Genomic DNA, 14967 nt, shown 5'->3' with positions numbered 1-14967 from the left:
GTTGTCTTTGTCCGCTTGTACTTTTCAGTTTTTATGCCTTGTGCTTTGCTCCGTTTGCGAGCTGTAAGACCTTTGCGGTGATACTTTCGGGATTTTTAATAAAAGGGCTGCATGCATCATTATGATGCAGAGGCCGGGGGTATACCTCCATTTCAAAAAAAAAAATGGCTTGTGGCATTAGGCCAGAGAATTGATTAATTTGTAGGCTGAAGAACCGAAGCATGGATAGAGATGCAATGGTGTGTGGCATAGGACCTGACAGGCTATTATTTCCAAAATCGATGGCCGTCAAAGAAGGCGTGTTATTGAACAAATACGGTGGAATTTGACCAGTCAAGTAATTTGCGGCTAGAGCAATCACCTTAAGGTTGTGCATATGCAACATCTCAAAATGTATCTGGCCTGATAGTTGGTTCAGAGATAGACCAATGTACTCGAGCCTTGTGAGGTTCCCTAGGGAAGTAGGTATAGCATTCGACAGGCTATTTCTTGAAAGACGGAGATACCTAAGACGATGTAGCCTACCAAGTTCGACTGGAATGGAGCCCGTGAGATTGGCGCGGGTGAGATTGAGGACAGAGAGAAAAGAGAGGTTACCAATATGAGGGGCCAAAGACCCAGCGTGAGGCACACCGTTGAACGATAGAGCGGTGACGCGTTGCCTATGCCGGCTGCACGAGACACCAACCCAATGGCAGAAAGATGTGTTAGGGATCGGTGTGGCTCCCACTGCCAGTGGTCGGACTAGGAGAGAAAGCCGAGAAGGCTAAGAGTAGTACGAGTGTGATGATAGGAATAGGAGCAGAAATGAATGGAGCGGCCATTGAGCTAGGTGGCTCACCTGTTTGCTTGTGGGGCTATGTGTGCTGTGAACAACGGGAGTAGTGGTGAAATTATAGGGGATCTCCGCAGAACCTCAGCCTTTTGTGGGTCACAAGTGCATCGATCATTTGATCTCGTTCATCGCATTCCTGGAAGGAGCATGCGCAGCCCGGCAACATGCAGTGGGATGCAGAGTGCGGAGCTATCGAAGCTTGACCCCGAGACACACTAAATAAACACATCCAGGAAATATCCTCTACCTTGTGAACTTTGCAACTAGACTTGTCGATCAATAAAGGGAATGCAGGAAGATATACACTCTTTTAAAGCCACAAGTCCATTGGGCGTAAGGGCAGCATAGTGAAACAATTCACCTTTAATTCTCTCATCTGGGATATACTCCCTATGTAAACTATATAAGAGTGTTTAGATCACTACTTTACTATTCTAAACGCTGTTATATTAGTTTACGGAGGGAGTATAAAATTAATATAGTTTATAAAAAAAATTGACATGGAAACATCTTTATTCCATTAACCAACGAACGCAGCATAATCGCTGGCCACCAAATCCTGTACAAAGGTAGGAGCGCCACCCGGCCATACGGCTTGGGGATTAGCATCCATCTTCGCACCGAACGCCGCGATGGCGTCAGCTACCTTATTACAGTGTCTTGGGCAGTACAAAACAGAAAAGGAAGAAAAATTCAGTCTAGCAAAAGCTTTAAATCTCACGGAATAGCACTCCATTAGGGGACAGATCGTAGTCATGGGTGGTGATTGCCTGAACCAGCTGTTTTGAGTCTGTTTCCAGAATAATGTTGGTCATAGCCCAACCTTGTGCGGCCTGTAATGCATGTATGCAAGCTTCTGCTTCCGCCTGAAGCGAGTCATGAATAAACTTCAGTATACCAGCCCCTGCTCCTACAGCCTCCCCATCCTTGTCTCGGACTATGAAACCTCACCCTCCATCCTGTGTGTACTTCCGAAAACTGCCGTCTGTGTTGATTTTCAGAAGATCACCCTGTGGCGGCACCCAAATTTGCTGAGTACCGAGCCTCTGCGTTGGCCTTTTTAGACAGAAAGCTTCATAATCTGCAGCCTCCCTTCGGATTTGGAACAGTGCATCATCTATGTTCAGTTTCTTTCCCTCTACATTCACCTTATTTCGTGTTTTCCACCAAATCCATAGAATTGCAATGGTAATCATGACTTTTTGTCTGTCCCAGCCTAACAGTAATTGCAAAAATTCTTTAGGACCGGCACAGTTAACAAGCATTTGGCGTTCCTGATCCAAAAGAAGTGCTGACCAAATCTCGCGGACCTCTTTACATTTGACAAAAAATGAGCACCATCTTCATCTAGTCGAGCGCAGACCGGGCACAAAGCGTCTACTTCGATACCTCTTCTCTTTATAGCAAGCATCGTGGGAAGACTATTATGAGCGATGCGTGTTAGCTTTAATCTTGATGTATGTATCTACATATTTAGTTTGCTTTCGTCATGCATGTAGGATAGGTTAGAGAGTAGCTAGTCCGGTGAAGCTTCAACGGAGATGTGCGGAGAAGGCGAGATGCTAGGCCGCCGTGTGATACGGCGAGCACGGCGAGATGCCGATGGCAGTGTGAAGCTGCAGCGGTGCACGAGACGGCGAGGCCGTGTGATACGGCAAGCACGTGTATGACTGGAGCAAGACCGGATGTGCTGGACTGATTAGTTGGAGGAGCCAAGAGATCTGGAGAGTTAGTTGCATGCAACTCGTAGTTAGCTGCATAGCCGGATCATGTGACCGTTGAGATATTGGCACAAGTGATGAGTATAGACGTGCATGTAGTTAGTGGTTAGGTAGTGCCGTAGTGCATGGAGTTAGTTGAGCTAGTAGCCGGGTGATGCGCGAGTGCATGGGCTAGTGGCCGGTGTAGTGGCGTGAGTTGTGGGCTTGAGTGCTTACCCCTGATGTATATATATGTGTTGCATATTAATGAAAAAGGAGAAGGCCGTGAGGGCTGGGAAAATACACAATGTAGTCTCTTGTTCCACCAAGGAGGAGAGCCTCTCGGCAAAGCACCAGCTGGTCTTCTCCTTGGTTGCGTGTGTGTGTTCTCTCTCTGTGTCCTTGTGTTCTGGTTGCGTGTGTGTGTTCTCTCTCTGTGTCCTTCTGTTCATGGGAGTGTTTTTGACAGAAGCCAGAATAGAGAGTTGTGAGAGGCAGCTCGGGGCAGAAGAAGAGGCGGCGCTGCGAGAAGAGGCGGCGCCAACAATGCGCCATAGGAATTGCTTCGCCGTCGGCGTGCACGGCACATTCCAGATATCATACCACCTAAATCCTTCTTGCTGGGCAGAGTTTGAAGCCTCTGCTTTGTTCATATCCCCCAATAAGCGATGCAATTTATAGGCCGACTTAACTGAAAAGAGGCCTTTTGGATCAGCAAACCATGCCCACTCGTCCTCCATATCAGGTTTTAGTGGAATTGTAAGGATCATAGCTGCATCCTGCTGCCAAAAAATATCCTGAACTAGTTCTACATCCCAGTCACCTGTGTAAGGGTTGATGAGATCCTCAACTTTACTCAGAACTGAACCTCCACGAGGTGTAATCGGTCTTCGAGACCAATTCCTTGGTAGCCATGGGTCAGCCCAAATATTAATGGATGAACCATCACCCACACGTTTAATTACACCCTGCCTTAACAACTCAATGCCATGCAAGATGCTGCGCCAAGTATACGAGATTCCTTCCTTTGGTTGTGCACTTAACAAATTCCCATCTGGATAGTATTTGGCTCGGAGCACACGCGCACAAAGGGATGTAGGATCTGTCAACAGGCGCCACCCTTGCTTCGCTAATATAGTTTATAAATTACATGGATGCAAAGTGCGGAAGAATGAAAAAAATCCAAGCATATCTATTGCAATATTCCAAGTTCCACTTACTCCACTTGTATATTTTGATTATTTTCTCGGTCATGCAGCTCATGTAGCCTGGTCGGCAGGTGCTACGCACGACGGATCTTCCAAGGACTTCAAGCTGTGTCGGCTGGTGGTACTTGGCAGCATGGCGCTGAGGTGTATTAGTGGCGACCGCGACGTGCACAGCTGTTTGCGCGCAGGGAGGAGGTGTTGTTGGGCGCCGTGGTGACGTCGGTGATAGCTAGACCGAGCAAGGTTGATGCATCAGTACAGTTCTGAAGATGGAGCGGTCGCAGTTGGCGGCGGCGGCCTTTGAGAGCACGCCGGACCAGTGTGTGCCCCAGACCCGGCAAGTGGCTAGGTTGGGGTCTCAGGTTTGAGATGTTAGGCTTGGCTGTGATGTCTGTTTGGTATTAGGCTCAGGCTATCTGCGCCCCTTCATCAACTGGATAGGTGTAACGACAGTTTGTTGCTTAGACGGCGGCTTTAGTCTTATTGTTGTATGACTTTGTAAGATCTTGTGAGAATAATTAATAAAGTGGTCGTATGTATCACCCAGATGCAATGGCCGGGGTTCATCTTCCTTTTCTAAAAAAAATGCAGCTCATGTAGCCTCATCTTGGCCATCTGACAGGGACAGCCACCGTGTGCATTGGAGCACTCACAATACAACGCACTAGCAGTATCTTCTTTCCAAAAGAGTGTCACTTTAGAAAATGCCAGTACGTGATCAGACTTCTCAATCTTTGACAGCGTTGACTGACTTCTCACGCACTATATATCTTCATTTAAAACGTGCGTGCGATAGAATAGAATTTCAACCAAAGTGTTTGAATTTCTAAATAAAGATGGCGCCGTATATTACTCTCGTAATGTTTTGGCTGGCACGAAGAAATTGATGTTGCCTTCGCTAAGAAAATTCTTTGGCGCACAACTGATCTATCAGTACGTCAAAATTGCTATACTACTCTAGGAAAAGAAGTATACTATTCAAGAATGATAAGAAGATTCAAAATCCTTCAGCGCATCTCCAGCTGGTCCGCGCGTTTTATTCATGGTGGAATTCGACAGAACAAAAAGCAGATGCAAAATTTTGGTCGGATCACATACCTCTGGCGGGGGAAGGCACATTCGAAGCATGCTCCTTGACTGGTTATCTCGTGCAAGTGGTGCCCATCTGGGTCAGACCTGCCGCTTCCCGGTGTACAGTTCTAAAGATTAGGTGACCCGACTCAACTTGCACGACATGGTCCAATCCGGTGCGGAGTTCGTCAAGATCTACCCCGATCAATGTCTTGAACTAGTTGAGGCATGCAGACAGGTCGCCGACGACTATACACACGGTTTGCAATACCCCGTCGTCCTGCTTCTTGAACCAAGCATCGAAGGACTCGGCGAGATCCGTCTTGAGGAACTCATAGGCCGCCTTGTTCTTCGGCGACATACACTCGAGCATCTCCCGGGGATGGTGATCGGCGCACCGGGTCCCATTTTGATGTTTGGGAAGCGGGAGATCCATGTGATTGTGAGAACCCGATATTCCATCTATCTATATATTTCTCTTTATTCATAAGAGTGAGCTATACAGGTGAAATCCAACATTTTTTTCTCTTTTTTCAAAAAGGAGGTTAAAACCCTCGGCCTTTGCGTCATTGTTATGCACACCACATCTTTAATAAAGTTGATACAACAAAGAAAGGGCAAAGTCACCAATGAGTGGAGTACATAACAAAATCAACTACGGCTGAACCATTACAAGATATGATTGTAACACCTACGACTATGCCGACTTCTTCCGCACGCGATTCTGGCCTGCGAGCGGGGCTGGGTTACGTAAGGCGCGGGGCTAGGGATCCTGTGATCGCTAAACCAGGGTTCCCGAAACTGGGATCAGGAAGAGCGGCGCGTGTGTCTCTGCCGGCTGCGTTCCTTCCGGCTCTCGACGCGGTTGCGATGGCAGGCCAGGGGGCGGGCCGTCGCCTGCGCAGAGGATGGATCCGCCGCCGCCGCAAGGCGCGCAGCCGACCAGGCCACCTGCTGGTGCCGCGGCGAATAATGGCTTCGGCCGAGGACGCTTCGCGGGCACAGGGCATGATGATTGCGCTCGATGGCAGTGGGGGGACGACGGCTATGACGTATATGGGGAAGGCCAGCACCGCGGTTCTTCATCGACGGGAGGAGGTCGCGGCTTTGCGTGGCAGAACGACGGTGGTGGCGGCCGTGACTTCTATGGCCCTCCGGGAGGTTTTGTGGAGGGGCCAGCAGGCCCCAACTATCGGCCTCGCCACAACTAGCGATATAACCGGGGAGGAAGGGGAGGCGGCAGACGACCGCCTCTGCCTAGACCTCCGCCGCCACCGGCTCAAACGGCGGTGGTGCAGAAGACGCCGCTGACGGTTCATGTGGAGCCGGTTACTACGCCTACGCTACCGGCAGCTACCATGGAGGCGGTCACGGCGTTGGCAACTGTACAGGTGCCTGCGGCTAAACAGACGGCGTCTAAGCCGCGGGAAAAGCTTTCCAAGTGGGCACTTAAGAAGAAAAAGTTACCGTGTTACAGATGCTGTGAGCCAGGACATTTTGTGGCAGAGTGCACGACTAAGCTTTGTGACTATTGCAGTAGATCGCAGCATGTGTCTGCGGAATGCCCACTTCTTTCAGGCCCCAAACCGGTGGTTAACATCTATGGGGTCTGTTGTCAAGAGCTGATGTTGTTTGAGTCACCGCAAATGGCACCTGCGGAACATGTAATGGAGAGTAGCTTCCCCGCAGTAGTCAAGGTTACTAATGGGGTTTTGATAGAGGCACAGATTGTGCGGCATTTGAGGGATCTTGTACCAGGCGATTATCAGTGGGACCTTGTCAAGTTGGAGAATCAGACTTACAAGGTGGACTTCCCCACTAAGGAGGATCAGTTGCGTGTTCTCAAGTATGGCTTGTGCAGAGGTCAGAGCTTGAATATTGTCATTGCGTTTGATGAGTGGACAGAGAAGGAGCCCGAGGGTACATCGTTAGAGAAGGTGTGGGTTCGTTTCTTTGGGGCACCGCGCAAACATATTAATCATTTTCTGGTTGCTTGGAGCTTGGGCTCACTCATTGGTAAAACGGAGCAGGTTGACATGCCGTTTACTCGAGCTCATGGAGCTGCGAGGCTTCTTGTGAGCATGCTCAGTTTGCAGCACGTGCCGGATGTGGTCAAGTGGACACGTGCCGGGGCTACATATGTGCTCGAGCTTGAGATTGAGGATACGCCGGTACCACAGGAGGGAGATGATCTTCAGGACATAGATACGACTGAGGGAGATGGAGCCCCCGGGAATCAGGAAAAGGGGCCTGAGAGTAATCCACAGGAGCCGGCCAAGGGGCCGGAGTCGCAAACAGATAAGGCGGCTATGGCCAAGGGAGCGTCTTCCACGACACTGATTAACACGCTTAGGTTTGGTTCTTTTGGAGCTCGGTCTGCACCTAGTCGGTTATGGAGCAACCGAGTGGAGGCGGATGACCCTGAGGAGCTCGACTTACCACCGGTGTTGCTCCCTTCTGTTGGTTCGCCTAATGTGTTTTTGTCCCAGAGGGTTGATTCCGAGGTTCAGGACTCACAGGGCACCGATGGACCAATAGCGATTGGGGGGGATGATGGGCAGAAGGCTCTCATCCCCAGCCCAACTTCGACTATACCTGGCCAGTTGGGGGAGGGGCGCGGGCAGGAGGCTAGCCCTGCTCTCTCACCACGGAGCAGCCCTGGACAGCTTGGAGCGGGGTGCGGGCAGGAGATCCGCAACTCGTCGACGTCGTCTCCACGCCACGATGCCGGATTGGGGGGGAGCGGGTCTGTGGAGCAGGTGGCTCCACGGTCGCCAGCTCCCACCATTGTGGCTGAGGTTGCTCGCTCGGCCGCGCCTACCCCTTCTTCACCGACATTTAGGGATGGGCGTCCGAGTGGGGAACACTCGCCTCCGGAGAGGACTATGGAGGAGCTCGTCACCTTCGGTGGGATCCCGGATCCGGTTACGTCTGGCAGGCGTGTCAGCAACCGGATTCTGGAACAGCCTGATGCTGATGACCTGCAGTTAGCGCGCGCCAAGAGGGCGGCCATGCTTCGAGATGTCGAGGCAACCACAGGTATGTCGTTTGCATTTTTCAGAGCATGAAATTGTTCATAAGGCAAACAACTAAGGAATTACTTCGGGTTCAAATGAAAAAGAGGTAGCGAAATCTATTAATGATCTTTTGGATTTAGAAGCAGAATGGGCCTCTAAAATAATTAGGAACCTTGCATCAGTTAAACCCATGAATGAGGATGACATGAATAATTTAGGAATTGTAGCCCTAGAAAACATTTGCAATAATCTTTTGCCAAGTGATGAAGCGGAGGATGAGGAGGGGTCGGAGAGTATGGACACGGTAGAGCCTCTAGTCACGGAGGGCACTGTTTCGTGTTATGTTGAACATACGGGTACGGAGGGTACTGAGAAGAAGCCTAAGCGACCCTGGAAACTAAAGATTTATCCTACCTCCGCAGTTCGTAGAAGCGCTAGAGTTAAGCTTAAGAAAAAATTCCATGATGACATATGAAAGGAATCTTTTGGAATAGCAGATGTCTAGCTGACTTGGCTAAACGAACGTTCTTGGCAGAAATAACAGTGGAGCAACATTTAGATTTTATTGCACTTTTAGAAACACGATGTGATAATTTTACCTCACAATTCCTTGCAACTCTTGTCGGAGGAATTGATTTTGATTGGCACATCTTACCTCCTAGAGGAAGATCCGGTGGGATCTTACTAGGAGTTTGATGTGAAACACTTGAGGTCCTTAACGTGGTTCGGGTTGATTTTGCGGTTAAGTTTCGGGTGATATCAAAATTGGATGGGTTCCGATGGTCTCTCGTAGCGGTGTATGGTGCAGCACAACCTGAACTTAAACCAGATTTCTTAGCCGACTTGGTGCGGATATGTGGAGATGAGACTCTACCGATCCTTGTCGGTGGTGACTTCAATATAATTAGGAGGAGAGATGAAAAGAACAATGACAATTTTGATAGTCGATGGGCTATGATGTTTAGAGCCTGTTTGGGACTACTCCACTCGAGGAAAACCAGCTTCACTCCACCAACTTCACTTTAGAGCAGTTTCACCCAGAAGTTGGAGCTCCACTTTATACTGTTTGGCTTCCAGTTAGCTCCAGCTTCAAGAATAGGAATATTTGGTGGGAAAAGTCTATTGTGCCCCTATTTTATTATGGATGATGTTTTGAGCGGGCTAACATTTGTGCCCCTTGAGGGATTGTTTTTTTCTTCAAGTTTTGTACTTAAAAAATAAAATATTACAAGTGAACTCATGTGCTCACGGTTTGAGTGTTGTATGCATGAACATGTCGCCGGATTACAAAGATGTAAAATGATGTGAATTAATACAACCAATATATATCCACTGATATATAAATTAAAGTTCGACATAAATATCCATCGATAGATAATTAAAAAGTTTCACATGAATGTGCGACGATACATTGTTTGACTTCCTTGAAAAGAAACGAAAAGAAATGATTCAAATAAGAACCAGACCATCTTTGATTAGAACATAGCTACTTCCAACCAGAGGCAATAGCGGTGGCTAACTCGTCACGGAATTTATCCATGGTCGGAGCATCCGGTTCCGCAGTAGATCTATCTGAGGCAGCAACAAATTTGTTATACCTATCTGGAATTGTAGGCACATAATCAGGATCACGGTCGAACCGCTCAAAGTCCAAGTCTACGCTGTTATGCTCGCGAATAAAGTTGTGAAGGACCATAGTGGCAACAACGATCATTTTTTGTTTGAACATCGGGTACGGTCGCATCTTATAGAGAATCTGCCACTTCATTTTTAGCACTCCAAATGATCGCTCAATAACATTGCGGATAGATGAGTGAACACGGTTGAATTTTCTGTTGGAGTCTTGGGCTCCATACCTCTATGCCATTCTGGCATATGATACCTCTCACCCTTGTAAGGAGCCAGGTATCCCGGACGATTGGGATATCCCGCATCAACAACATAGTATTTGCCTATAAAGGGAGGAGATGATATGAGCTATTTTGTAATGGACATTTCATGTTTGAACAATTAGTAAGTTGTATGAGTTTATGCAAACGTGTTTACCTTTTGGAGGGTGTGGGAAGAAACTTTCATCAACACTTATTGCATTGTATAACACACTTATCTGACACTATCCTCAGGAGACAGAGACACTGAAATATGCGTGCCATCAAGTGCACCAATGCAATCTTTGAAGTGTGGATACGCCCGTCTATCATCTCTTATCCTCTTATGAACAGTTGGAAAGTTGGGGTTTTTAGGTCTAATGAAATCTTTTGCCATTTTCATCAAACAATTCAGAACCTCATCAAATTTCCTACTAATGGTTTCGCCCGAGTGCTTGAAACGATTTTGAACTCTTCTGTTGGACTCATTTCCACCACAAATGAAGAGGAACATTGCAAGACTTTCATAGGTGCTCACATGCATGGATGATTCTAACCCGTACCTTCGCACCAACAAGTCGTGAAGGTCCATGAATACTTCTGTGCTCATGCGAAGTTGTGAAAGGCATTCACCTGGAGTCCTCAAAGTCTCTTGCAACCATCCCATACCACTTAGAATTGAGGTCCTCGGTGGATTCTTATCAAGATATGTATCACAATACACTTGTGCAAGTGTAGCAGCACCCAGAACAAGATTGCAAAACTTCATACTCTCATGATCAGAATCATCGTTGTCACTATCAAACATCTGCATACATAGAGAAAATATTTCGAGTGACATTACATAGAGAAATAATTCAAGTCACATACAACGATACAATAGTTCACTCCAACATACATAAAACAAATAGTTGAAGCGACATACGATGATAAAATAGTTCACTCCAACATAGATAAAGAAAATAGTTCAAGTGGCATACAATGACAAAATAGTTCACTCCAACATACATAAAGCAAATAGTTCAAATGACATGACGTAAGAAAAATTCATGCGCCAACACACTACTTCTTCAATTTCCATACTTGTCGTTGTATCTCCTCTTAAGCCAATTGAACCTAAACTCTTTAGGAAGGGTCTTGAACATTTCCCGTTGGTCCTTCTTCACAAATAACTGTGTGGCAATATCTTGCTCATCAGAACCATGTACGGCCCCACATTCCAAGACCATATCCATGACTTCCTTGATTGTCACCTCTCCTTGCTTCATTGAAGTAAAAGAAGCGGCGGATTCAGCTATCTTTGTGATTTTATCTTGGATAACAAGTGTTGTGCTTGACTTTGGCTTCTTATTTTTTTCAAAAAGAACACGAGGTTTTTTCTTTGCATTAGCAATGCAAGGTGAAACCTCATGAACCTCATCCTCCTCACCTCCAACCACATTACCAATATCATCAGGGATGTCATGAATCTCTTCCTCTCCAATTCCAACAACATTATCAGCATCAACAAAATTCTCTTGACTTGGGGGTATGATGGGGTTGTCACTCATGGGATTCCAATGATCTTGTTCATCATTCAAAATATCACCAAACATTTTGGAAAGATGCGATTTTGAAGAGCCTTTTTTCTAAACTTGCCACATCCAGGATGTCCTAAAGAAAAGAAAAAATCATCAACATAACATGTTTATGAATTACAATTACCATTATAATGTAATATATGACAACACTAACCTTTCTCGCCTTCTTCCACCACTCATTGTCCATGACAATAACTCCCTTCGAACTGTCCCAACCTGTCCCAGTTTGCTTCCTCATTAATTTATTCCAACAAGACAAGTCGCCCTTTAACTTATCCCACTTGTTCTTCAGCTGTGTCTTTGATAAACTAATTCCGGTCATCTGGTAGAACCTTTCTGACACAGTGTTATAGCCTAAAGGGTTCAAATGAGTGTTGGGACGATTCCCCTGTCCCACTTGTTCAGCCATCAAGGAACAAACAATTTGGACGTACTCATCGGTCCACTCCATTGAATCACCCTGACCATGATAGTTCAGTATATATTTCTCAACAAATCGTTGCTACAGACATACTACTTCAATCTACATACTGTATCTAATTATTTGTCCAAATTCAAGACCATGGTCGTGTATTGTGGAAACAAATCATCTTCAATAGAACACAAGTGGAAAAAATGGTATACCTGCTCTTCCTTAGTGGCTGAGCGTGATGCACGTCTCTTGGTCGGGGCGCCGGTCTGGCCGACATTGCCGCTCATGCCGGTGGTGTGCCCGACCGAAGCTTCAGCGTCCATGGTGGACGCTGACTCCTGGTTCGCAGGAAAGGGTGCTGTAGGGGTCCCCCCATGGCTTGCTGGTGTTGGCCTAGAAGAGGCGGATGCCACAACGGACGGGGCTGCTGCCGTCGAGGACTGGTCGGGACGGGAAAGGCCGACCCTCATCACCGGGGCCATGGCCGTCCTCGAAGGTACGGGATTTGGATGGTGGAGATGGGCAGAGAAATTGGAGGGAGGAGGAGGAGGACCACCGGATCGACCCATTCTGGTGGTCTCCTCGCCGGCGTCGTGCTCCGGCCGGCCGATGCAGGTGGCGGAGGCGGCGGCGGTAGGTCTCTTGTCCATGCCTCCTGAAAGCGAAAGGATAAGCTGTTGAGATCTCTCGTTCGTGATGGCTATAAAAAAACAAAAGAGTTGAAAAAAAACGAAGGGGTATGACTTATGGGTGGCAGTGGTGGGTAATTACCCACCAACTCCACGAGTACTTTCGAAACTCGAATTTTTGGAGTACCCCTCGAGTAGCTCCCCAGAAAGTGCGAAGCTGACTCCCAGATTCGAGTTTTTGTTGGAAATGTGCCCTAGAGGCAATAATAAATTGGTTATTATTATATTTCCTTGTTCACGATAATCGTTTATTATCCATGCTAGAATTGTATTGATAGGAAACTCAGATACATGTGTGGATACATAGACAACACCATGTCCCTAGTAAGCCTCTAGTTGACTAGCTCGTTGATCAATAGATGGTTACGGTTTCCTGACCATGGACATTGGATGTCGCTGATAACGGGATCACATCATTAGGAGAATGATGTGATGGACAAGACCCAATCCTAAGCCTAGCACAAGATCGTGTAGTTCGTTTGTTCAGAGCTTTTCTAATGTCAAGTATCATTTCCTTAGACCATGAGATTGTGCAACTCCCGGATACCGTAGGAATACTTTGGGTGTACCAAACGTCACAACGTAACTGGGTGGCTATAAAGGTGCACTACAGGTATCTCCGAAAGTGTCTGTTGGGTTGGCACGAATCGAGACTGGGATTTGTCACTCCGTGTAAACGGAGAGGTATCTCTGGGCCCACTCGGTAGGACATCATCATAATGTGCACAATGTGACCAAGGAGTTGATCACGGGATGATGTGTTACGGAACGAGTAAAGAGACTTACTGGTAACGAGATTGAACAAGGTATCGGGATACCGACGATCGAATCTCGGGCAAGTAACATATCGATAGACAAAGGGAATTGTATACGGGATTGATTGAATCCTCGACATCGTGGTTCATCCGATGAGATCATCGAGGAGCATGTGGGAGCCAACATGGGTATCCAGATCCCGCTGTTGGTTATTGACCGGAGAGTCGTCTCGGTCATGTCTGCCTGTCTCCCGAACCCGTAGGGTCTACACACTTAAGGTTCGGTGACGCTAGGGTTATAGAGATATTAGTATGCGGTAACCCAAAAGTTGTTCAGAGTCCCGGATGAGATCCCGGACGTCACGAGGAGTTCCGGAATGGTCCGGAGGTAAAGATTTATATATGGGAAGTCTTATTTTGGTCGCCGGAAAAGTTTCGCACTTTATCGGTATTGTACCGGGAGTGCCGAAAGGGGTCCGGGGGTCCACCAAGGGGTCCACCAGCCCCGGGGGGGCCACATGGGCTGTGGGGGGTGCGCCTTGGCCTATATGGGCCAAGGGAATCAGCCCCAAGAGGCCCATGCGCCAAGAGATAAGATAAACGGAGAGTCCTAAAGGGGGAAGGCACCTCCGAGGTGCCTTGGGGGGAAGGACTCCTCCCTGGCCGCACCCTTCCTTGGAGGAAGGGCCAAGGCTGCGCCCCCCCCCCCCTCTCCCTTGGCCCTATATATAGTGGGGGGGAGGGAGGGCAGCAACACCTAAGCCCTGGCGCCTCCCTCTCCCTCCCGTGACACACCTCCCTCCTCCCGCAGCGCTTGGCGAAGCCCTGTTGGAATCCCGCTACTTCCACCACCACGCCGTCGTGCTGCTGGATCTCCATCAACCTCTCCTCCCCCCTTGCTGGATCAAGAAGGAGGAGATGTAGCTGCTCCGTACGTGTGTTGAACGCGGAGGTGCCGTCCGTTCGGCGCTAGGATCATCGGTGATTTGGATCACGACGAGTACGACTCCATCAACCCCGTTCTCTTGAACGCTTCCGCTCGCGATCTACAAGGGTATGTAGATGCACTCCTTCCCTCTCGTTGCTAGTAAACTCCATAGATTGATCTTGGTGATGCGTAGAAAATTTTGAATTTCTGCTACGTTCCCCAACAGTGGCATCATGAGCTAGGTCTATGTGTAGTTTCTATGCACGAGTAGAACACAAAGTAGTTGTGGGCGTCGATGTTGTCAATTCTTCTTGCCGCTACTAGTCTTATCTTGTTTCGGTGGCATTGTGGGATGAAGCGGCCCAGACCGACCTTACACGTACGCTTACGTGAGACAGGTTCCACCGACTGACATGCACTAGTTGCATAAGGTGGCTAGCGGGTGTCTGTCTCTCCCAATTTAGTCGGAACGGATTCGATGAAAAGGATCCTTATGAAGGGTAAATAGAAATTGGAATATCACGTTGTGGTTTTACGTAGGTAAGAAACGTTCTTGCTAGAAACCTATACAAGCCACGTAAAAACTTGCAACAACAATTAGAGGACGTCTAACTTGTTTTGCAGCATGTGCTATGTGATATGATATGGCCAGAAGATGTGATGAATGATATATGTGATGTATGAGATTAATCATATTCTTGTAATAGGAATCACGACTTGCATGTCGATGAGTATGACAACCGGCAGGAGCCATAGGAGTTGTCTTTATTTTTTGTATGACCTGCGTGTCATTGAATAACGCCATGTAAATTACCTTACTTTATTGCTAAGCGCGTTAGCCATAGAAGTAGAAGTAATCATTGGCGTGACAACTTCATGAAGACACAATGATGGAGATCATGAT

At 47.6% G+C, this 14967-nt stretch overlaps 1 protein-coding gene across 1 annotated transcript; it reads right to left on the bottom strand.

The window, feature by feature from the left end:
- Positions 1 to 11283: 11283 nt before the first annotated feature.
- Positions 11284 to 12014, bottom strand: LOC141023210 (L10-interacting MYB domain-containing protein-like). The gene is made up of 3 exons (XM_073499555.1): positions 11904 to 12014; positions 11434 to 11739; positions 11284 to 11352 (listed from the first exon to the last, which is right to left on the bottom strand). Exons 1-3 carry the CDS (start codon positions 12012 to 12014, stop codon positions 11284 to 11286), a joined length of 486 nt encoding a protein of 161 aa, XP_073355656.1.
- Positions 12015 to 14967: the final 2953 nt, after the last annotated feature.

The sequence above is a fragment of the Aegilops tauschii genome, chromosome 5 (assembly GCF_002575655.3).
Source record: "Aegilops tauschii subsp. strangulata cultivar AL8/78 chromosome 5, Aet v6.0, whole genome shotgun sequence".
Classification (NCBI taxonomy): Eukaryota; Viridiplantae; Streptophyta; class Magnoliopsida; order Poales; family Poaceae; genus Aegilops; species Aegilops tauschii.
The sequence above is the reverse complement of the archived record's forward strand: the minus strand, read 5'-3'. Positions and strand labels throughout refer to the sequence as shown.